The sequence below is a fragment of the Bubalus bubalis genome, chromosome 14 (assembly GCF_019923935.1).
Source record: "Bubalus bubalis isolate 160015118507 breed Murrah chromosome 14, NDDB_SH_1, whole genome shotgun sequence".
Classification (NCBI taxonomy): domain Eukaryota; kingdom Metazoa; phylum Chordata; class Mammalia; order Artiodactyla; family Bovidae; genus Bubalus; species Bubalus bubalis.
Window position 1 is genome coordinate 31575992 of NC_059170.1, and position 24265 is coordinate 31600256.

Consider the following 24265-nt stretch of genomic DNA (forward strand, 5'->3'; position numbering starts at 1 on the left):
ACACACACTCTCCCCCCAATAGTTCCCGTGTTCCATTTTGTTCCTTACTGGGCACCAAAACTACAGACCTCCCTGCTACACACACACACACTCTCCCACAATAGTTCACACACGGCACCAAACCCAGACCTCCCCACTACACACATACACACACACACACCCCCAATAGTGCCTATGTTGGCTTTTCTCCATTTTGTTCCTTACCGTGGAGCATCCACTGCAGTCCTGTTGCCAAGACTCTAGCTAATGCTCTATCCTTCACCCAGGCCACCTGCTGAGGGGGAGGGGAGAAGGTGCCCCAGGGAGGGTGCCAGTCTACTGCTGCAGCACCTGAGCATTCAACTCAAAATTGCTTTTCCAGCTGGCTACAGCAGCCCCCAGACTGGAATGATGTGGCCTCAGGGCTGAGTAGGAGTTAAGAGTTCAGTGGTGAACAAATGACTTTCTGTGTCCTGTTGAGAGGGATACAAGGATGAATTCTATTCCAGAATTTATAATCTGGAAGCAGACAGCAAATAGTCCTAAAAGGCTGAGTATGTGGCCAGAGAGAAAGGGACCAGAGCTTCATGTTTGGATTTTTCAGGCATGATAACACTCAAATTACAGAAAAAATAAAGGCATTCCATTCTTCTTTTAAGATGAACACCAGGACCTTTGAATAAAACATTTTGTAAAACCATACCAGAATTAAGCTAGTTTACTGAACTTAGTCATTTGCACTAAACCCACAAAGCAAATGTTTCCAATCCCGAAGAAAGGCAATGCCAAAGATGGTTCGAACAACATACAATTGCACTCATCTCACACGCTAGCATGGAGAAGTCAATGGCAACCCACTCCAGTACTCTTGCCTGGAGAATCCCATGGACAGAGGAGCCTGGTAGGCTACAGTCCATGGGGTCACTAAGAGTCAGACACAACTGAGCGACTTCACTTTCACTTTTCCCTTTCATGCAGTGGAGGAGGAAATGGCAACCCACTCCTGTATTCTTGCCTGGAGAGTCCCAGGGACAGAGGAGCCTATTGGGCTGCCGTCTGTGGAGTCGCACAGAGTCAGACACGACTGACGTGACTTAGCAGCAGCAGCAGCACACACTAGCAAAGTAATGCTCAAAATTCTCCAAGCTAGGCCTCAACAGTACATGAACCTAGAACTTCAGATGTTCAAGCTGGATTTAGAAAAGGCAGAGGAACTAGAGATCCAATTGCCAACATCCACTGGATCATAGAAAAAGCAAGAGTTCCAGAAAAACATCTACTTTATTGACTATGCCAAAGCCTTTGACTGTGTGGATCCCAACAAACTGGAAAATTCTTCAAGAGATGGGAATACCAGACTACCTTACCTGCCTCCTGAGAAATCTGTATGCAGGTCAAGAAGCAACAGTTAGAACTGGACATGGAACAATGACTGGTTCCAAATTGGGAAAGGAGTATGTCAAGGCTGTATACTGTCACCCTGCTTATTTAACTTACATGCAGAGTACATCATGGGAAATTCCAGGCTGGATGAAACACAAGCTGGAATCAAGATTGCTGGAAGAAATATCAATAACCTCAGATATGCAGATGACACCACCCTTATGGCAGAAAGCAAAAAGGAACTAAAGAACCTCTTGATGAAAGTGAAAGAGAAGAGTGAAAACGCTGGTTTAAAACTCAACATTCAAAAAACTTAAGATCATGGCATCTGGTCTCTTCATGGCAAATAGAAGGGGAAACAATGGAAACAGTGACAGACTTCATTTTCTTGGGCTCCAGAATCACTTCAGATGGTCACTGAAGCCATGAAGTTAAAAGACGCTTGCTCCTTGGAAGAAAAGCTATGACAAACCTAGACAACATATTAAAAAGTAGAGACATTACTTTGCCGACAAAGGTCCATGTAGTCAAAGCTGTGGTTTTTCCAGTAGTCACGTATGGATATGAGAGTTGGACCATAAAGAAAGCTGAGCACCAAAGAATTGAGGCTTTTGAACTGTGGTGCTGGAGGAAAGACTTGAGAGTCCCTTGGACTGCAAGGAGATCAAACCAGTCAATCCTAAAGGAAATCAGTCCTGAATATTCATTGGAAGCAGTAATGCTGAAGCTGAAGCTCCAATACTTTGGCCACCTGATGTGAAGAGCTGATTCACTGGAAAAGACCCTGATGCTGGGAAAGATTGAAGGCGGGAGGAGAAGGGGACAACAGAGAATGAGATGGTTGGATGGCATCACCGACTCAACAGGCTCTGGAGTTTGAGCAGGCTCTGGAAGTTGGTGATGGACAGGGAAGCCTCATGGGGTCACAAAGAGTCGGACAGGACTGAGCGACTGAACTGAACAAAGCAAATGTTATCCTAAAAGTTTCTTGGTTAACCAATACATAAAGGGAAAAAGTCTGTTTCCCAAACAATTTAACTTATTATACAGTCCAAATACTCATTTCCGGTACATCAGTTCGGAAACTGACCCATGCCCTCCTGCCTGGGCGGCAGAAGTCTAGGTACACATGATGTCATCTCCCCAGTCTTTGCCACAGGATTTAATGCACCTGCTCTCCTGATGTCTGGCCACTGTGAATGCCCAGCCTGACCCTACCCTTGCACTTGGTGTTCAAATTGCTGTCCAAAGAGAGATAGGCTGTAACCCCATAAACTGGCCTCTGCCCCTCAGAGGCTGGTGGCTGGTGGCAGAAAGCTGAGCTGATGCAGACTAAGGCAGAAGCCTGTTTCTAGCATTCCAGGGCAGCTGTGCCCAATTCCATGAGATGGTCCTGGGTTGAGCACAGGATGAGAAGTGGTTGGAACCTTGAGAGGCAGAATTATTCCTACCACCTGCAGATAGACCCACAAAGGCTGCAAGACCCACAAAGGCTGCACTGCCCCTTTAAAAGGGCCCCCTATCAGGGGCTTGCTTGGAGGAGGGGCCATCTTGGAGGAGAGGGGATAGCTATGCCCCGCCCAAAGCTCCTTTCACTGGAGTGACCCGACCCTGGTGTCCAGGTGTGAGGAGGATTATCCCACCCAACCCATTTTACAGGTGGGCAAACAAGCCCTCAGGAAGGGTGGTCATAGATCTCCTCAGACTTATTAACAAGCTGCTGGGCCCCTCCCTCTTCGGCCCCCAACCTTTCTACCAGGGAAAGCCCTGAGCTAGGTGGGATTCAGGGAGACCCCATGAGTTGCCTCTCTCAGGGCCACCATTTGGTGTGTCAGAGAGGGCTGTGAAAGGTCTCTAGATCTAAGGGCAGGAGCTTGAGAAAGCAGCCAGGGAAGTGGATCGATGAGACCTCACGGGCACAGGCCAGGCTGAAGAAGGAGTCCAATGATTTCAGATCCCTGGGAAGATGGGAGGAGGAGGCATCTGATGACCCCAGGGCCAGCAGCTGAACATACACTAGGAAGGGAAGAGGATTGGTGGCAAGCTCTCCCCCACCAAGACGTCATTGGAGCCTGCGGGCCCAGAGCACGGGGTAGAACCACCTGCTCAATAAATCTCGGGGCTGCCTGGCTGGGTTCCGCTGCTGCCTGGAAGAGCCACCTGCAAGGAGCCACTTGGCCCACAGCCCTCCCCCAGTGAGTGAAGAGCCACCCTCCCCCAGGCTGAGGCTTGTCCAGATGCAGCTCTCTTCTAGATGCATGGCACACTGCTCCTCTTCCCCCTCCCAAGCCCCTCTACCCCGGCCCATACCCAGAAAAGCCCCCTTTCCTTCATCTCTTGCCAGCAACACTATGCCTGTGCCCACTGCCCCTGGCGTGGCAGGGACAAAGGGTAGAAGCCCTTGGCCCTGTATCCACACACCCATTCCACATCCCCAATTGCCATGGAAGGAAGAGAAAGCAACTCACAAGGAAAAGGTCTCCCAGCATGGGGGGGAGAGGGGGGCGGGGGGCCCAAGTGCTTCCACACTGCTGCCTGTCTCTTGGACATCTCCCCTACACCCTCTCTAACTTCACTTCTAGGATCCCTGAGGAAAGAAAGGGTAGGCCTGCCATACTGGGGAGGGCCCTCAGCTGGCAAAGTTGGGAGACTCTGCCCCAGGGGCTCTGGGAGGTGGCTCGTTGCCAGGAGCCCTCAGAGTCCAGACCCCTGTAGTCCTGGGATAAGAAGCAATAATAGGATGAGAGAAGAACATTAGGAGACAATAAATCTGCCCTAGAAGTGCCAGTTGTCCAAGGGGACCCTGGAGGAAGAGGAAGGCGGTCTGTCTGGGAGTGCCAGACTCAAGTGCTGTCCACTGTCTATGGGAGCAGCCCTGCTATGGCCAGCTTTGGGCTAGGCCTCCTGCTGCTGCTGACCACCTACCCTGGACCCTCAAAGGCTCAACACTGGTCCCACGGCTGGTATCCTGGAGGAAAACGAGCCTCCAGCTTACCCCGGGACCCTCAGCATCCTCCTAGGCCCCCAGGTAGGTGAAGAATCTCCCCAGCCTAAGTGGAAAGAAGAAGGTGCTGGTTGGGGTTCTTTCCCCTATGTCAAACTTTGAGTGGGGGTGGGGGAAGGCAGGCTACAGCCTCAGTTCCCTTCTAAGAAAAGGTTCTGGGAACTGCAGCTCAAAGCCCAGGCCAAATTGCCCATACCCTCCCAAGTGATGCTCTGGCTTGGCCTGAGGACAGTGTGCCCTGGAAGAGCAAGACCATGACCCGGTGGCTTCTTCGTGGGAAGCAGCACCTGGTGCAGACACTGCTGGTAAGTAAAGTGGAAGGCCCCCACCCTTGGCCACTACAGGGCCAGCTAAGAACTGAGGGGGTCGGGGGATGATACACCACTGAGATGCCTCCTGGTACAGCTAGCTATGGGCGCCGTTATCTGATACTCCAGAATTCTCGACAATTTATGATATACTAACAATTTATGATGATATGACAGTGACAATTTATGATGAGATGCCCCCTGTGTCCCTGCTGTTGGGCTTCCCTGATGGTTCAGTAGGTAAAGAATCTGTATGCCCAATGAGCTAGAAAACCCGCACGCTGAATCCTCTAAAGAGGCAAGGGGCAACGACAGGACGTGGGAGTCGCAAAACGCGGTAGGCCGCTCCGGCGCAGAGAAGCCAAGCTGGGAGGGGAGAAAGAGGGAATAGAAACAGGAGGGGCGGGGAAGTGGGGGCGGGTAAAGCCACAGTTCGGCGGTCAGGTGACCAGAACGTCCACTGGAATGACCGCCCCCTTCTGCAGACTGGACCCCGAGGGCCACGCCCCGCCGCCCTCCAATAAAGGTGTGAGACCCCTAAAGTTCTTGCATCGAGTTCTCTTTTTTTTCTCCTTTCTCTCACCCCTGCTGACACTTCTCTCTCTTGGTCTCCTCTCTCCCTCATTCCTACTCCCTGCATGGGAGCTGGAGGGATGCGGGTCACGGACACGCGGGCGGGAGCCGACCCTGCGGAGGACAATAGCCAGGTTCCCGGCCCGGGGCGGAAGCAAAACTGCGGGCTCCACAGGGTTGGGGCGGAGCCCGCGGACTACACGTCCCGTGGTGCCCCGCGGCCACTTCCGGGCCCCCATGATTCCCTGCGGAGTGCCAGAGGCGGAGCCGTCTCGCCATGCTGCGCGCACTGAGCACCCTTGGCGCGCGGCCCTTTGGCCGCTCTACTGCCCAGTTTCTGCTCCTCGCGCGCGGCCGAAAAACCCGCCACGATCCGCCGGCCAAGTCCAAGATCGGGCGCGTGGCGACCCCGCCCGCCGTGGATCCTGCGGAATTCTTCGTGCTGACAGAGCGTTACCGGCAGTACCGCCAGACGGTGCGCGCCCTCAGGTATGTGTGATGCATGAGGAGGCGGCGCCCTCTGGCGTGTGTGTTAGTGCGGGCAGTTGAAAACAGTCCCGACCCTGGGCGCGTTTCCGTCCAGACAGGAGTTCGTGACCGAGGTGCGCAGGAAGGTGCACGAGGCCCGGGCCGGTGTCTTGGCAGAGCGCAAGGCGCTGCAGGATGCCGCTGAGCACCGCGAGCTGATGGCCTGGAACCAGGCGGAGAACCAACGGCTGCATGAGCTGCGGTGAGTGGGGCAGGAGGCGGGGCGGGGCCGCCTGACCGGCCCCGAGACACCCAGCCACGCTCAGTCTGGGCCTCTCGCCCCTCCCAGGATGGCCAGGCTGCGGCAGGAGGCGCGGGAGCAGGAGCTGCGGCAAGCGGAGGAGGCGGCCCGGGAAGCCCGAGAGGCGGAGGCCTGGGCCCGGCTCAAGGAGCGGGAAGTGCTGCAGCTGCAGGTGGGCCGCGTCTCCAGACGGTGGGGCTGCTAGACCAGCGCGCGGTGAGCGGGGGCGGGATATGCAACTACATGCAGAGGAAAGAGAGTAGCCTTGAGTCTTGAGACGGGGCTCGCAGGTGAGGGTTTGGGAGAGGAGGCGTGCAGCGAGAGCGCCTGTCAAGTTGCCACTGCAGTATTCACGTGGCTAGACGGGGTCTGTGAGACGGCCTCCGCGTTTCCCTAGGAGTTTCTACTTTGTCCTGAAGATGAGAAAGTCACCGAAGCTTAAACGTTTTGGCGTGAGATGGCAGGTGTGAGACTTAAAGCAGCGAGACCAATTAGCAGTGATCCAGAGAGAATGGATGAGGCTTGATAGAGGGAGAAGGACGATTTGAGAGAGATGGAGAGACCTAGACAACTCTGAGACTGATTCCGCCCAGTGAAGTGTCGCAGCTGGTGTGCCTGGGTTTTGGCCTAAGTGTTCAGGGAATGAGCGTCTTAAAACAAGGTGACAAATCTGCCTGATGTTCTTCCACTGGAAGATCACCCGGGCGCTCAGAGAAGACCTGGGCGCCAGACATCTTTCCCATGGAAGAGCTGGAGCCCCTCCCTCAGTGGGCTAAAAGCTGGGAGGCTTGTTCTGGGGGCTCCCATTCAGCTGAATTTTCTCTTTTCCAATTCTGTTCAGTTCAGTCGTGTCCAACTCTTTGCAACCCCATGGACTGCAGTAAGCCAGGCTTCCCTGTCCATCACTAACTCCTGGAGCTTACTCAAACTCATGTCCATAGAGTCAGTGATGACATCCAACCATCTCGTCCTCTGTCGTCCTCCCACCTTCAGTCATTCCCAGCATCAGGGTCTTTTTGTATGAGTCAGTTCTTTGCATCAGGTGGCCACAGTATTAGAGTTTCAGCTTCAGCATCACTCCTTCCAATGAATATTCAGGACTGATTTCCTTTAGGATGGACTGGTTGGATCTCCTTGCTGTCCAAGGGAGTCTCAAGAGTCTTCTCCAATACCACAGTTCAAAAGCGTCAATTCTTTGGAGCTCAGCTTTCTTTATAGTCCAACTCTCACATGCATATATGACTACTGGAAAAACCATAGCTTTGACTAGACAGACCTTTGCTGGCAAAGTAATGTCTCTGCTTTTTAATATGCTGTTTAGGTTGGTCATAAATTTTCTTACAAGGAGCAAGTGTCTTTTAATTTCATGGCTACAGCCACCATCTGCAGTAATTTTGGAGCCCCAAAAAATAAAGTCTGACACTGTTTCCCCATCTATTTGCCATGAAGTGATGGGACCAGATGCTATGATCTTAGTTTTCTGAATGTTGAGTTTTAAGCCAACTTTTTCACTCTCCTCTTTCACTTTCATCTTTTCCAATAGGAGGACGCAAAAAACTTCATCACCCGAGAGAATCTGGAGGCGCGGGTGGAAGAAGCTCTGGACTCCCCCAAGAGCTACAACTGGGCCGTCACCAGAGAGGGGCTGGTGGTCACGCCACAGCACAAGGGCTCCTGAGGTCCCAGTGAGGACAGTACCCACCCAGGGACCATGGAAGTAAAGGGGTTGGGCCTGATCTGAAATAAAGCAGTTGGTGTTTCTGATGAAGGAAAAGGTTCTACCTATTCCAGTGCAGGCTTCACTTTGGGGCCTCAGCTCCTGCTGCTTGGTCAGAAGCTCCACACACGCAGTACTGTATTCTGCTGCTGCTGCTAAGTCACTTCAGTTGTGTCCGACTCTGTGCGGCCCCATAGACAGCAGCCCACCAGGCTCTGCCGTCCCTGGGACTCTCCAGGCAAGAACACTGGAGTGGGTTGCCATTTCCTTCTCCAATGCATGAAAGTGAAAAGTGAAAGTGAAGTCGCTCAGTCGTGTCTGACTTTTAGCGACCCCATGGACTGCAGCCTTTCAGGCTCCTCCGTCCATGGGATTTTCCAGGCAAGAGTACTGGAGTGGGGTGCCATGTGCAACTCTCAGTAAAGCACCAGGCCTGAGAAGTTTCTGTCTCACAGAGAAGCTTAGTCCCCTCAACAGCCAGGTTGTCTCCTGAGTATCCTCAAGATCGGTGGTTGGCATATTGCAGTCCTTGGACAAAATCTGGCCTATTGCTTGTTTTTGTGGATAAAATATATTGAAACACAGAGACTTCCCTGGTGGTCCAGTGGTTAAGAATCTGCCTTCCAGTGCAGAGGATGCAGGTTCAATCCCTGGTTGAGGAACTAAGATCCCACATGCTAAGGGCAACTGAGCCCCCGCTCTGGGACTACTTAAGCCCCTGCATTCTAGAGGTCACAATGCTGCAACTGGAGAGTACACTCCACAACCAAAGATCCCGCCTGCTGTAATGAAGAGAGTATATTGGAACACAGCCACACCCATTCATTGACTGCTTTCATACTGCAATGGCAGAGATGAACAGATGCAACAGAGACCTTATGACTTGCAAAGTCTAAAATATTGATATGATTTTTTAATTGAAATATCATTGATTTATGTGTTAGTTTCAGGTGTACAGCAAAGTGATGCAGTTATATATATACACACACACACATACACACATCTTTTAGGTTCCTTTCTATCATAGGTTATCACAACATAATGAAGATTATGTTGTAAAATAAAAAAAATTTAAAAAATATATAGTACAGTTTCCTGTACTATACAGTGGGTCCTTGTTATCCATTTTATATATATAGTAGTGTGTATATTTTAATCCCAAGCTCCTAATTTATCTCCCCTCCCGCCCCCCCCCCATTATATAATTTTTTTTTTTCCTGTATGTCAAACTTCCCCTACCAGGGATTGAACCCAGGCCACCTGCAGTGGAACCATGGAGTCGTAACCACTGGACACCTGGGGAAGTCTTATATGACTACAGAAGTTTGCTGACCCCTTCCTTATACAGGGCTTTCAGGCTCCAGTCAGGTATCACCCAGTAAGTGAAACATAAAGCAACCACTGACCAAAGACCTGCCTCTGCTTGACGCTGAGTTTTGCTGGCCAGGGAGTGGTGTGCCCAAGACAGAAGACAGGAAGACCCCACTTGTCAAGTACTTGGAGCAAACGAGTACTTGTGATTAAAGTTCACAAGGTTGAATAAGTGGGCATATAGGTCCACGGCCCTTACTCAGATGCAGGCCCTCAAAGAACATCCAGGATGAGGAAGAGAAATATTTCTCTGAACCAGAGCTTCTGTCCCTTTGCCACATTCACTGAATACCACCAGAGGGAAAAAACCATCTTTCTCTAACTCCCACGTTGTAAACAGGGTCTAAGAACCATACAGCACAAAGACCTTTGAGGGAAAGTGGGTAATCGCTCACATTCAGGTAGGGAAGTGGCTAATAGAGGTATAAGCAGAGGACCTAGGACTCAGTCCCCATCAGGGCACTGCACCATTGAGGGCAACGGCCTCCCTCAGGCTGATCAATAGCTCTTCTCTTCCCTGGCACTGAGCCCAGGCACAGCATAGTGGGGCCCTGGATTTCAGGTGCTCAGTGCAATTTCTAGGGTGAGGGCTGATAGGCACACGTTGTGGACCAAGATTGTGCCCACAGCCTTGAACTTTGAGGAAATCTTTGGTACACTTTCACATGGGACATTGAGCCTGTTGGGGGAAGTTCAGTTTCATTTTGGACAAGTCCCTGGCCCTCTATCAGGATCCAGACAAGCCGTCTGTCTTCAGGTACAGGAGAGTGTCATACCTTCTTGAATCTGACTTTGGGCCATGTTTCCTTTACTAGTGTCCTGCATATAGGGCTGTAATTCCTTACTATTCACTGCTGATGTCAGCATGTCATGCAGAGCTACCTGTAAACCAACCTTGAACATTTTCTTCACCCACAGCCATCTCATTGGTTTAGGTACAAATAGCCAGTTTAGTTGGAGAAGGCAATGGCAACCCACTCCAGTGTTCTTGCCTGGAGAATCTCAGGGACAGGGGAGCCTGGTGGGCTGCCATCTGTGGGGTCGCACAGAGTCAGACACGACTGAAGCGACTTAGCAGCAGCAGCAGGCAACTCAGGCCCAATCTCAACTGTACCTGCATCTGATTGGTTGTAGAATGCTGCTAGGTGCACAGGTCAGCTGTCACGTCATGCCCAGTCCACGCTGCAGATAGGTGTCCCATGAACATGCCTAATCTCCAGTAGAATCCTGATAGGTAACCATGGTCTCTGATTCTTGACTTCAAGTTGCAGATTCAGCTTGTATGTGCTGCAGACTATGTGAACTTGTATCACGTAGAGAACCTCTTGTTTGAGGCCCCACTTGTGAGTAGTAGATTCGAGGGCTACCCAATAAATAAATCTGAAGCACAACACCCAAATGTAAATGCTTTCACCAAGATTTGAAGAGGTCTACAATGCGGTGTAGAGAGGGCAGGGAACAAGTAAAACCTGTGTTTGACTTGGGAGAGGTATGCTGACCCCCAGAGCTTTGCTGAGTGAGCAGTATTTTCCCAGGCGGTCTAGTGGTTAGAACTTTGATTGCTGTGGCCTGGGTTCAGTCCCTGGCTGAGGTGATACACTGCTGCCAGGGTGGTATCCTACTACTATATTGCTGGTAGTAATCCAAGTGGACAGAAAAAGAATGAGCTTGCCACATGAGTGGGTGCCAGATGCCTCCTTATACTGTTCCATCAAGGAACTAGGCCTGAGTAAGCCTAACGTCATTCACCCATATTTTTCCAGAATACACAAGATTTTCTGTGTGTATCCACTATTAATATTCCCAGAAATCTTTGGGAAAGTTCCCCCTGAACTTAACCCTGTGATTATTTCCCCAACAAATACTGAAGTGAAATGGATACCTAGGATCCAAGGCTAGCTGATTGCTGAAATCCAAATAGGAAATTAAAGGTGATATTTGCAATCCCAAATCTTGAGACAAGCAGGCATTTCTCTTGAGGGGTGCTTTGATGACTGTTTCCTCAGTGCAGGTAAGTGCATATAAGCTATAAATGTGAATATCCATATCAAAAAACAGCATGGTCTGGATAAATTCGAAGTGAAGTCTACAAGGCCTTGAGATCAAGCACCTGTAAGGAGGAACAGCATCCTGCCACAGGGCCCAACTCAGTGGCGTGGGGAAGGGCAGCGCTGCGTGGTCGTGGGGGTTATGTGCTCACAATCAGCAGTGCTCGGCAGTGAGTGCATCACTGGCGCTCAGCAATCTTCCACCGTTCTCTGGCATTTTCCCCTCACTGAGGGAAATGTCGTATTCATGCTCTTCGTTTCTTTTTTAAATTCTGGCTACTGGAGGAGAAGACGGTCTGAGTGGGGCTTTGTGTCTGAGCTGTAAACGTCAACCTTGGCTACTGCACCTTGGCCGTCAGTGCCAGAGCCGAGCCTGCAAGTGCTGGTGCTGCAGCTGGAACTGCAGCCCCTGTGCAGGAAGGAATGCAGGAGCCACACTTGGCCACCTCCACTGCTGCTGCAGCTGCCAAAAGGGCCAGAAGCTGAGGAGAAATGTGCATGTGCCCCTTCTCTGTCCTTAGATCTTGTCAGTGACTCCCATGTTGTTGTCACAATGGAAGCCAGCTGTCAAGGAAAGCTGGGAAATATGTGCAGGCACCCCACTCCAGTCCTCTTGTCTGGAAAATCCCGTGGACGGAGGAGCCTAGTAGGCTGCAGTCCATGGGGTCGCTAAGAGTAGGACATGACTGAGCCACTTCACTTCACTTCCAGCCTCCTGTGGAACTGAAAGCTATGGATGAGTAACTGGTGTGTGCATGCTCTGTCGCTAAGTAATGCCTGATTCTTTGTGATCCCATTAAGTGTAGCCCACCAGGCTCCTATGGCCATGGGATTTCCCAGGCAAGAATACTGGAGAGGGTTGCCCTTTCCTTCTCCAGGGGATCTTCCCAACCCAGGGATCGAACCCAAGTCTCCTGCATTGGCAGGTGGATTCTTTAGCACTGAGCCACTAATTACTAGAGAAATGCAATCAAAATTACAATGAGGGATCACCTCATACTGATCAGAACAGCCATCATCAAAAGGTCTACAAATAAGTCACTTGGCTCATAGTAGGCCTTCAATAAATCATTATTCCCTCACATTTAAAAAATCTACAAATAATAAATGTTGGAGAGAATGTGGAGAAAAGAAAACCCCCCCCTCCACCCATACACTGTTGGTGGGAATGTAAGTTAGTGCAGCCACTATGGAGACCAGTATGGAGTTTCTTTAAAAAAAACTAAAAACAGTTGCCGTATGATCCCACTCCTGGGCATATATCCAGAAGAGAGGAAAACTCTAATTATAAAAGATGCACACACCCCAATGTGCATAGCACTATTTACAATTGCCAAGACATGAGCAACCTAAGTGTCCATCGACAGATGAATGGATAAAGAAGATGTGGTATATATGTGTGTGTGTGTGTGTGTGTGTGTGTGTTAGTGGCTCAGTTGTGTCCAATTCTTTGTGACCCCATGGACTGTGGCCTGCCAGGCTCCTCCGTCCATGGAATTTTCCAGGCAAGAATACTGTAGTGGGTTGCCATTTCCTTCTCCAGGGGATCTTCCTGACCCAGGGATCCAACCTGGGTCTCTCACATTGTGGGCAGACTCTTTATAGACTGAGCTAGGGATGTCATATGTATATATGGCTTCCGTTATATATATAATAATATATATATGGCTTCCAATATAGATATTGCATTATATATAATGGAATATTACTCAGCCACAAAAAAAGAATGAAATAATGCCATTTGCAGAAATATGGATGGACCTAGATATTATCATCCTAAGTGAAGTAAGTCAGACAAAGACAAATATCATATTAATTACATGTGGAATCCAAAAAAAAAAAAAGATACAAATGAACTTATTTCCAAAACAGACCCAGACATAGAAAGCAATCTTATGATTACCAATGGAGAAAGATCAGGGGAAGGAATAAATTGGGAGTTTGGGATAAGCAAATACACACTGCTGCTGCTGCTAAGTCACTTCAGTCGTGTCCAACTTTGTGCGATCCCATAGACAGCAGCCCACCAGGCTCCACCGTCCCTGATATTCTCCAGGCAAGAACACTGGAGTGGGTTGCCATTGTCTTCTCCAGTGCAGAAAAGTGAAAAGTGAAAGTGAAGTCTCTCAGTCATATCCGACTCTTCACGACCCCATGGACTGCAACCCACCAGGCTCCTCCATCCATGGGATTTTCCAGGCAAGAGTACTGGAGTGGGTTGCCCTTGCCTTCTCCAAAATATACACTACTATATATATATATATATATATATAATATATATATATATATAATATATATATATATAATAGATAACCGACAAAGATCCATATAGCACAGGGAACTATATTCAGTATCTTGTAAAAACCTATAATGAAAAAGAATACAGGACTTCCCTGGTGGTTTAGTGGTTAAGAATCCACCTACCAATGCGAGGGAAAAGGGTTTGACCCTGGTCCGAGAAGATTCCACACGCCTTGGGGCAACTAAACCTGTGTGCCACAACAGCCCACATGCTGTAACTACTGAAAACCACGTGTCTAGAGCCCATGTTCTGCAACAAGAGAAGCCACCACAATGAGAAGCCCATGTACTGCAACTAGAGAGAAGCACCCACTCGCTGTAAGTGCAGAAAGCCTGCGTGCAGCAACAAAGACCCAGCACAGCCAAAAATATAAATAATGTTATATATGTGTATATAAAGATATATATTTAAATATACACACACATATATGTATATTTATACTTGGCCTTCCCTGGTGGCTCAGTTGATAAAGAATCTGCGTGCAATGCAGGAGACCCAGGTTGATCTTTGGGTTGGGAAAATCCCCTGGAGAAGGAAATGGCAACTGACTCCAGTATTCTTGCCTGGAAAATCCCACAGATAGAGGAGCCTGGCAGGCTACAGTCCATGGGGTCGCAGAGAGTTGCACATGACTGAGCGTCTGAGCATATTATACATATGCAAAGAACAAAGGTTTGATCCCTGGTCCAGGGAGATTCCACATACCACAGGACAACTAAGCCTATCTGCTACAACTACTGAGCCCACGTGCTGATTTGGATGTATATATCTGAATCACTTTGCTGTATTCCTGAAACTAACATAACGTTATAAATCAATTATATACTTCAATAAAAATAAATAAAAATCATATAGCCAATAACAGCAAATTGCTAGTATTTCAGTTACTTCCTGACCTGGCAAAATTTAAGTTTTTGCTTTTGGATGATTTTTGCAAGTAGACTGCTCCAGAAGACTAATTTGGGGATGACTTGAGCTAATTGGGTCACAGCTTGTGGCTTTCTGGACACTTTTGTGAATTTATTGGAGAAATAAAAAATCTCCAAGAGATATGAGAGTGTTTGCATGATTGCCTCACTCATTGCTTCAATCCAGAAATCGATATGAATAAATTAAAAATAGAGAAACACTGTGAGAGGCTACCTAGCTTAGTGTAGCAAACCTGCTGCAGTCTGCCCGGATTTGAAGCCCAGCTCCCCTTCTTACTACTTTGAGTGTTTTGAGGAACACTTCTTAGTCTCTCTATTCCTCAGTTTCCTAAAAGTAAAGTAGAAATAATACTGATACCTGTAAGATTGTTGTGCATAAATGAGACATTCATGTAAAGCTAAGTTCAGTGCTTGGGGCTTGGTGCTCAACACATGTTAAATACTATTTTTAGTGAAACTAGAGAATGACCTCAAACTCATACCATGAATTAAAATAGTATGGTGATTCCTCAAAAGAATTATATGCCAAATACAGTCAAACTGAGAATCAATTGCTGGAGGAAACTCAGATCCACTCTGCAGCTGCCCATGTGGCCAGCAGAGGGCAGCCTCACAAAGACAGTGACAGTTCAGTTCAGACAGTTCAGTCGCTCAGTCGTGTCTGACTCTGACACCCCATGAGTCGCAGCACACCAGGCCTCCCTGTCCATCACCAGCTCCCGGAGTTCACTCAGACTCACATCCATCAAGTCGGTGATGCCATCCAGCCATCTCATCCTCTGTCGTCCCCTTCTCCTCCTGCCCCCAATCCCTCCCAGCATCAGAGTCTTTTCCAATGAGTCAACTCTTCGAATGAGGTGGCCAAAGTACTGGAGTTTCAGCTTTAGCATCATTTCTACCAAAGAACACCCAGGACTGATCTCCTTTAGAATGGACTGGTTGGATCTCCTTGCAGTCCAAGGGACTCTCAAGAGTCTTCTCCAACACCACAGTTCAAAAGCATCAATTCTTCGGCGCTCAGCTTTCTTCACAGTCCAACTCTCACATCCATACATGACCACTGGAAAAACCATAGCCTTGTCTAGATAGACCTTTATTGGCAAAGTAATGTTTCTGCTTTTCAATATGCTATCTCGGTTGGTCATAACTTTCCTTCCAAGGAGTAAGCGTCTTTTAATTTCATGGCTGCAGTCATCATCTGCAGTGATTTTGGAGCCCCAAAAAATAAAGTCTGACACTGTTTCCCCATCTATTTCCCATGAAGTGATGGCACCAGATGCCATGATCTTAGTTTTCTGAATGTTGAGCTTTAAGCCAACTTTTTCAGTCTCCTCTTTCACTTTCATCAAGAGACTTTTTAGTTCCTCTTCACTTTCTGCCATAAGGGTGGTGTCATCTGCATATCTGAGGCTATTATTTCTCCCAGCAATCTTGATTCCAGCTTGTGCTTCTTCCAGTCCAGCATTTCTCATGATGTACTCTGCATATAGGTTAAATAAGCAGGGTAACAATATACAGCCTTGACGTACTCCTTTTCGTATTTGGAACCAGTCTGTTGTTCCGTGTCCAGTTCTAACTGTTGCTTCCTGACCTGCATATAGGTTTCTCAAGAGGCGTGTCAGGTGGTCTGGGATTCCCATCTCTTTCAGAATTTTCCACAGTTTATTGTGATCCACACAGTCAAAGGCTTTGGCATAGTCAATAAAGCAGAAATAGAAAGAAAAAAAAAAAAAAGAAATAGATGTTTTCCTGGAACTCTCTTGCTTTTTTGATGATCCAGTGAATGTTGGCAATTTGATCTCTGGTTCCTCTGCCTTTTCTAAAACCAGCTTGAAAATCTGGAAGTTCACGGTTCACATAATGCTGAAGCCTGGCTTCGAGAATTTTGAGCATTACTTTACTAGCATGTGAGATGAGTGCAATTGTGCGGTAGTTTAAGCATTCTTTGGCATTGCCTTTCTTTGGGATTGGAATGAAAACTGACCTTTTCCAGTCCTGTGGCCACTGCTGAGTTTTCCAAATTCGCTGGCATATTGAGTGCAGCACTTTCACAGCATCATCTTTCAGGATTTGAAATAGCTCAACTGGAATTCCATCACCTCCACTAGCTTTGTTTGTAGTCATGCTTTCTAAGGCCCACTTGACTTCACATTCCAGGATGTCTGGCTCTAGGTCAGTGATCACACCATCGTGATTTTCTGGGTTGTGAAGATCTTTTTTGTACAGTTCTTCTGTGTATTCTTGCCACCTCTTCTTAATATCTTCTGCTTCTGTTAGGTCCATACCATTTCTGTCCTTTATCGAGCCCATATTTGCATGAAATGTTCCCTTGGTATCTCTAATTTTCTCGAAGAGATCTCTAGTCTTTCCCATTCTGTTGTTTTCCTCTATTTCTTTGCATTGATCGCTGAGGAAGCCTTTCTTATCTCTTCTTGCTATTCTTTGGAACTCTGCATTCAGATGCTTATATTTTTCCTTTTCTCCTTTGCTTTTCACTTCTCTTCTTTTCACAGCTATTTGTAAGGCCTCCCCAGACAGCCATTTTGCTTTTTTGCATTTCTTTCCCATGGGGATGGTCTTGATGCCTGTCTCCTGTACAATGTCATGAACCTCATTTCATAGTTCATCAGGCACTCTATCTATCAGATCTAGTCCCTTAAATCTATTTCCCACTTCCACTGTATAGTCATAAGGGATTTGATTTAGGTCATATCTGGATGATCTAGTGGTTTTCCCTACTTTCTTCAATTTCAGTCTGAATTTGGCAATAAGGAGCTCATGATCTGAGCCACAGTCAGCTCCTGGTCTTGTTTTTGCTGACTGTATAGAGCTTCTCCATCTTTGGCTGCAAAGAATATAATCAATCTGGTTTCAGTGTTGACCATCTGGTGATGTCCATGTGTAGAGTCTTCTCTTGTGTTGTTGGAAGAGGGCGTTTGCTATGACCAGTGCATTCTCTTGGCAAAACTCTATTAGCCTTTGCCCAGGGCCTTCAAAAGTTGGTAAATTTGACTACATTTTTTACAAAGAAATGACGGAAGGAAGGGTGTCGGGAACCCAGGCAGCTGTCCTCTCAGTCTGTTTCCTCTGGTACCTCTCTGTTTCTTAAATCATGTGCTTTCTACCTGAGGTCCTCACTCAGGTCCTCGGACCTTCCTTTGACCTTTCTTTGTTCTATTTGCGTGGGCTTTTCCCTTCCTTGTCTTTTAGCCACTGCCATTCTGGACTCCTGTTTCCTACTATCTAAGGCAAGTGGAATCTTCCTGGACCAGGGATTGAGACTTTGTCCCTTACATTGGCAGATGGATTCTTTATCCACTGTGCCACCAGGGAAATCTGATTTTAGTCTTTTTAATGTTGAGTTTCAAGCCAGTTTTTTCACTCCCCTCTTTCACCCTCAAGAGTCTCTTGAGTTCCTCTTCACTTTCTGCCATTCAAGTGGTATCACAAGGATCCTGAAGACAGGATCACAAGGAGGAGGAAATGATCAGATGTGCAAATGTTGATATTTCTGAGGTTGATATTTCTCCTGGCATTCTTGATTTCAGTTTTGATTCATCCAGTCTAGCATTTCGCATAGTGTACTCTGCATGTAAGTTAAATAAGCTGGGTGACAATACACAGACTTAGCATACTCCTTTCCCAATTTTGAACCAGTCTATTTTTCCAGGTCTGGTTCTAACTGTTGCTTCTTGTCCATCAACTGATGAATGGATAAACAAAATGTGGTTCATCTATGGACTCAGTTCAGTTCAGTTCAGTCGCTCAGTCGTGTCCGACTCTTTGCGACCCCATGAATCGCAGCACACCAGGCCTCCCTGTCCATCACCAACTCCCAGAGTTCACTCAGACTCACGTCCATCGACTCGGTAATGCCATCCAGCCATCTCATCCTCTGTCGTCCCCTTCTCCTCCTGCCCCCAATCCCTCCCAGCATCAGAGTCTTTTCCAATGAGTCAACTCTTTGCATGAGGTGGCCAAAGTACTGGAGTTTCAGCTTTAGCGTCATTCCTTCCAAAGAAATCCCAGGGCTGATCTCCTTTAGAAGGGACTGGTTGGATCTCCTTGCAGTCCAAGGGACTCTCAAGAGTCTTCTCCAACACCACAGTTCAAAAGCATCAATTCTTCGGCACTCAGCCTTTGGACTACTTCTCAGTGATACAGAGGAACAGACCACTGACACACACAGTCACTTGGATGAGCCTCAACAGCACAATGGCAAGTTAAAGAAGCCAGACACAAAAGATTACATACTGTGTATGGTTAAATTTATAGGAACTTTCTAGAAAAGTTGAATCTATGTCAGTGGTTTCCTGGGGCTGAGGGTAGGAACAGGGAGTAATGGCAAACAGGTATGAAGGACTTCTTCCTAGAATGCAAGCGTTCTAAAATTGGATTGAGGCGATGGTTGCATAACTGTTTACTGTAATAAAAATCATCAAATGCTGCTGTTACAATGGGTGGATTTTATGTTGTATAAATTATGTTGTTGTTTTTGTTTAGTTGCTAAGTCGTGTCTGACTCTTGTGACCCCATGGACTGTAACCAGCCAGGTTCCTCTGTCCATGACATTTTCCACGCAACAATACTGAGTGTCTTGTCATTTCCTTCTCCAGGGGATCTTCCCAACCCAAGGATTGAACCCACATCTCCTACGTTGGAAGGAGGATTCTTTACCACTGAGCCATCACGGAAGCCCTGTATAAATTATACTTTATTGAAGTTGTTTAAATAAAGAAGTTCAACTTTCATGTCAAGCAGCATTTGCACATCTGATCATTTCCTCCTCCTTGTGATCCTGTCTTCATCCTCTTGTTTTCTCCTACCTTACTTGGGGTTCAAATCACTCCCCCTAAGCCATCTCATTCAGGTCTGTGCCTTTAAATATTGGTACTGATGATTTCCAAATTTGCATATCTGCTGCCCAGTCCTCTCTTCTAAACTCCAGATTCTAAAACCCAAATGCCTGCTCAGTCTCCTTGGGTGTGTGATGAGCATCTGTTAGTCCACACTAAGCTTCATTCTTCCCACTGCTTGACTCCTCTTTCTCTATCCCACCCATATCCAACCCATCAGCAAACCTCAGTTGGTACTTTCTTCTAAATACATCCAGAATCGGGTCACTTCTACCCCCATGCACCCTGCCTCCTTGGTCCAGCCCGCCATCATCCCTTGCAAAGATTGCTGCAGGAGCCTCCTCTTTCCTGCTTCCACCTTTTCCCCACAGCCTTTCTGCAGCACGATATGATATCCAAATTTGTGCTAATAACATCTGAGCTGGATCACATAACACCTCTCCACATCACTCCCCTTCTCAGAACCCTCTGTGGTTTCCTATTTCATTCGGTCCCATGTGACCCAGTCCCATGTGACCATTCTCACCTCAGGACTCAGTCACTCCACTCCAGTCCCACTGGCCTTCTTTCTATTCCTTGAACATGTCAGACATTCCACCTCAGTTCTTTTGCACTTGCTCTTTTTCCTGCCTAGATAAGTCTCCCTCCAAAAGAAAGTTACAGGTCCAACATAAGAATTCTAAAATGGCCCTGGGATTCCCATCCCTGGTACCCCTATGTGTGTGTGCGTGCATGCTAAGTCACTTCAGTCATGTCCTACTCTTTGTGACCCATGGACTGTAACCCACCAGGCTCCTCTGTCCTTGGGATTCTCCCGGCAAGAATACTGGAATGGGCTGTCATGCCCTCCTCTAGGGGATCTTCCCGACCCAGGGATGAAACCCTAGTCTCTTACATCTCCTGCATTGACAGATGGGTTCTTTACCACTAGCACCACCTAGGAATCCCCATGTATCCACACCTTTGCATAATCCCCTCCTGTTGCATGCAGGTATGACCTGTAACTTTCTTCTAACCCATAGAAGAATACAGTAAAAGGGAAGTCACTCTGATGATTACACTATAAGCTAAATATGAAAGGATTTTGCAGATGTAATTATGGGCTCAATTATCCAAATTAATCACTTTGATTTTGAGTTCAAAGTTGATCCTGCGGCTGGCTTAATCAGATGAGACCTTTTAAAAGAAGGTTGCCTGCACTTAGAGACTTGAAGCACCAAAGACTCTTTCTTTCTGTTGCTGGCCTTGAAGATGCAAATCACATGAGTTCTACAGCTGTAAGCGATGCATTATGTCAACAATATCCCAGACTCCAGAAGGGAATGCAGCCTGGCTGACACCTTGACTGTAGCCCTGTGACCCAGAGGACCCAGCTGAGCAGTGCCCAAACCCACAGAAACTGTGGGATAATAAGTGGATACTGTTTTAAGCTACTAAATTTGTGGTCATTTGGGACTTAGCGATAGAAAACCAGGCCACCCTCAGATATCCACGTGGCTTCTTTTTCGCCTCCTTCAAATGTCAAGATGTCACTTCACAAACAGGCCTAGGCTGAAGACTTCAGGAAAACTGTGATGTGCCCCCCGCTTTCCTTCACAGCACTTACCACCCCTAACCTACTGAAATATGCTTATTGCCTCTCCTCTTCCACTAGGGTATAAGCCCCTGAGGGCTGGGATTTTTGTCTGTTTGGGTCACTGGTATTTCCAAGCATCTGTCCTGGGACCTGGTGCGTCTTCAGATGACAGTTGTTGAACAGATGAAGGAATGCCGGGCCTGTGGGAGCCATGAGGCCAAAGTAATCTCTGTGCATTTGTTAACTTGGGTGAGGTCAATATCCCCACAGGGCAGGCGGGGGGACTTTCTGGGGCTGCCTCCAGGGTCAAGCCCTTGGCCTTTTAGACCAGCCATGCCAATGAACTGATTTAGGTGAGAGACAAGACCAGCTGCTGACTGATATTCCAGGTCAGCTTGACCTGCTCAGCTTGGGAGCCTCAGCACCCTCCTCTAAGAGGGTCAGCAAGAGTGCAGAGGAGGCTGCCTCTCTTCCACGAGTGACAATGATCTCATCTTTCCCTCTTGCACACTGAAGTCCCCAGAGAGCAGAGTGAAATGAAGTCTAACATGCAATATGCTTATTACCCCTGGAGAAGGAAATGGCAACCTGCTACAGTATTCTTGCCTGGAAAATTCCACACAGAGGAGCCTGGTGGGCTACAGTCCACGGGGTCTCAAAAAGTAGGACATGACTGAGCAGCTAACACATACACGCTTATTACCAAGGGTCCTTGAGACCCACACCTGTGAGAGGGACGGGCTGGAAACAGAGCTAGACAGAGAGAGAACTTCCACGCAGGCCTCAGTTGACCCCACAAGGATGTCCTAAGCTGCAATAGTCCTTCAGAGTTGTCCAGCATTGGGCCAAAATGGACCAGTCATTGAATATGGGCCACCGGAGAATGGTGTGACCATGACCTTGGATGAGGCAGCTATCTGTAGCTGAGGCAGGCCTTGGATGGGCTATCAGCCAAAGGCTATCTGCTGACCACTCTCCCAGAAGCTGGGTGGCAAGTCCCTTCTTGAAGGAGGATCCATGCTGAGCACCTCCCTGTTCATGGCAATAATGACCAACACTCCACAGAGGTAGTCTCTCTTTCTTTTAATTATTTTCTTTCTTTTTTTTTTTAAATTATTTTCATTTTAAGATACTGTACATTAAAAATGCAAAACAAACAAAAGACATGAAATTACAAAAGAAAACAGCTATATTTATGATCAGGTATCAAAATATTAAAACGTTTGAGATACAGTCACAAATGTGCTACTTTATTTAGATAACAAGATCTAGTGGCAGGTCGGTCCAATAATCCATAATTTCACAGTGATAATGAGCCTGATGTTTAGAGACATTTGCAATAGCTGTTGTAATGGGATAGGAGGATATCAGCCATTTCAATTTGTGACAAAGTCACAGGTATTGTGAATTCCACTGTGGTTTGTTGCCTATCTTATAGCTGAAGGAAAGGCTGGATTTCAGTTAGAAATGAGAGAAAATAAAATCTTTTCATATCCAAGTGCCTGCTGGATGTTGGTGTGGGGAGCCGGGCTGGGGTTCCAGGAAATCAGATTTCAGGAAGAGAACCTGCTTGCTGAGGGGAGCTAGGGGGTGTATGTGGTTGGCCAAGAGGGCAGATGGGGAAGTTCTGAACGAATCTCTTCTTGCCTGGAGGGCCCGAGTGTTCATCCTGACCCCTCACCCCAACGGATTGAGAGTGGGCTCCATAGTCCTCGGTTGGGCCGCAGCCCCCATACTCCCTGTCCCACCCTAGGACCTAGGCCACCGCACAGGCTCCCTGCCCAGAGCTGCTTGCTTCCCCCAGCAGCACTCGCTATCATCTCCCGGACCATTAGCCATTAGCAGACATAACCTTGACCCGGCACAGCCCCTGCAAATGAGGGGGCGCGCCGGGGGCGCAGGGCCTGACCCGCAGCGGCGCGCTGTGACCAGTCATGCGGCTGCCCTCTTAGACACCGTTCCGCCCACGCGGCCGCCGGGCTTAAAAGGCCAGACCCGAGAGACGGCCGCAGTCCCCGGCCCGGAGACCAGCGCGTCTGCATCATGGCAAGTTCCAGCCTCGCCTGCTGCCTGCTCGGCCTCCTGGCGTTGACCTCCGCCTGCTACATTCAGAACTGCCCCCTGGGCGGCAAACGCGCGGTGCTGGACCTCGACGTGCGCACGGTGAGCTTCCCCGCCCTCGACCCGTGGCGCTCCGGGCTGGTCGGCCCGCTGCCATAGGGTCGCCCCCGCCGCCCCCTTTCCCGCGCTGACCGCGTACCGGCCCCACCTGGCCTGGGAATCGAGGGAGCGGAGGAGCTTTTGACTGCCCTCCTTCGGACTGCTTTTGGGCCCAAAGAGAGAGCCAGGGAGACCCGCCACCTCCCGCGCTCCTCCGGCCGCCCTCGCCCGCCCGGCTCAGCCCCCCACCCCACAGGGTCTCCCTCCCCGGCCGGTCCCCTCCCGCCCCCGGCTCATCCCCTCCCTCCCACCAGTGTCTCCCCTGCGGCCCCGGGGGCAAAGGCCGCTGCTTCGGGCCCAGCATCTGCTGCGGGGACGAGCTGGGCTGCTTCGTGGGCACGGCCGAGGCGCTGCGCTGCCAAGAGGAGAACTACCTGCCGTCGCCCTGCCAGTCCGGCCAGAAGCCCTGCGGGAGCGGGGGCCGCTGCGCCGCCGCCGGCATCTGCTGCAGCCCGGGTGAGTCGGGCAGGGGCCGAGACGGGACCGGGGCTCCTGGACAGGCGGGCTGGGCCAGGGCGGCCCTGACTCGGCGTCTCTCTGTGCAGACGGCTGCCACGCGGACCCCGCCTGCGACCCTGAGGCCGCCTTCTCCCAGCACTGAGACCGGCCGGCCCCCGATACCGTCGGAGCGCAGCCCTCACTCCCTCTGTAATCATCCCCAGGAATTATGACAATGAAATAAAGCTGGTTTTTTTCTCCTCCAACAAGCCTCGCGTCTGAGTGTCAGAATGGGGAGGGGAGGGCTTTTGGGGAAATCGAAGATCCTTGGCTCTCGGCGTTTCAAACGCAATTAAAGCCGCGTCCAGGGCGCCATCTTATAGGGGTGGATGGAGGAAGGGGTTGGGGGTACTACACAGCGGGCTCCCAGGGAGATGGAAACAGCCCCCAGTTTCCAACTCCAAACAGGCTGGACATGGGCGGAACCTGGTGGCTCAGACGGTAAAGAGTTTGCCTGCAGTGCGGGAGACCCGAGTTCGATCCCTGGGTTGGGAAGATACCCTAGCGAAGAAGTGGCAACCCACTCCAGTATTCTTGCTTGGAAAATCCCATAGACGGAGGAGCCTGGCTGGCTACAGTCCATGGGGTCGCAAAGCGTCGGACACGACTCAGCGACTTCACTTTCTTTCACTTTCTGAGGTCAAAAGGGAGAGTTGGGCAGACAATGACAAGGGCCTGACAGGGGACCAGAGGAAGGGCTGGCGGTCAGTCCGGGAGAGTGAGATTTCTTGA

At 49.0% G+C, this 24265-nt stretch overlaps 3 protein-coding genes across 3 annotated transcripts; all 3 read left to right on the forward strand.

Annotated features, from left to right (window-relative positions):
* The first annotated feature begins 2202 nt into the window (after positions 1-2202).
* Positions 2203-5333, forward strand: LOC102408995 (progonadoliberin-2). The gene is made up of 2 exons (XM_044927864.2): positions 2203-4390; positions 4535-5333. The coding sequence occupies exons 1-2, from the start codon at positions 4243-4245 to the stop codon at positions 4741-4743; spliced, it is 357 nt and encodes a 118-aa protein (XP_044783799.1). The 5' UTR covers positions 2203-4242; the 3' UTR covers positions 4744-5333.
* Positions 5334-5478: 145 nt separating this feature from the next.
* MRPS26 (mitochondrial ribosomal protein S26) lies at positions 5479-7784 on the forward strand. The gene is made up of 4 exons (XM_006042722.4): positions 5479-5736; positions 5831-5977; positions 6065-6188; positions 7560-7784. The coding sequence occupies exons 1-4, from the start codon at positions 5525-5527 to the stop codon at positions 7692-7694; spliced, it is 618 nt and encodes a 205-aa protein (XP_006042784.3). The 5' UTR covers positions 5479-5524; the 3' UTR covers positions 7695-7784.
* Positions 7785-22814: 15030 nt separating this feature from the next.
* Positions 22815-23739, forward strand: OXT (oxytocin/neurophysin I prepropeptide). The gene is made up of 3 exons (XM_025264713.2): positions 22815-22978; positions 23290-23491; positions 23581-23739. The coding sequence occupies exons 1-3, from the start codon at positions 22859-22861 to the stop codon at positions 23634-23636; spliced, it is 378 nt and encodes a 125-aa protein (XP_025120498.1). The 5' UTR covers positions 22815-22858; the 3' UTR covers positions 23637-23739.
* Positions 23740-24265: the final 526 nt, after the last annotated feature.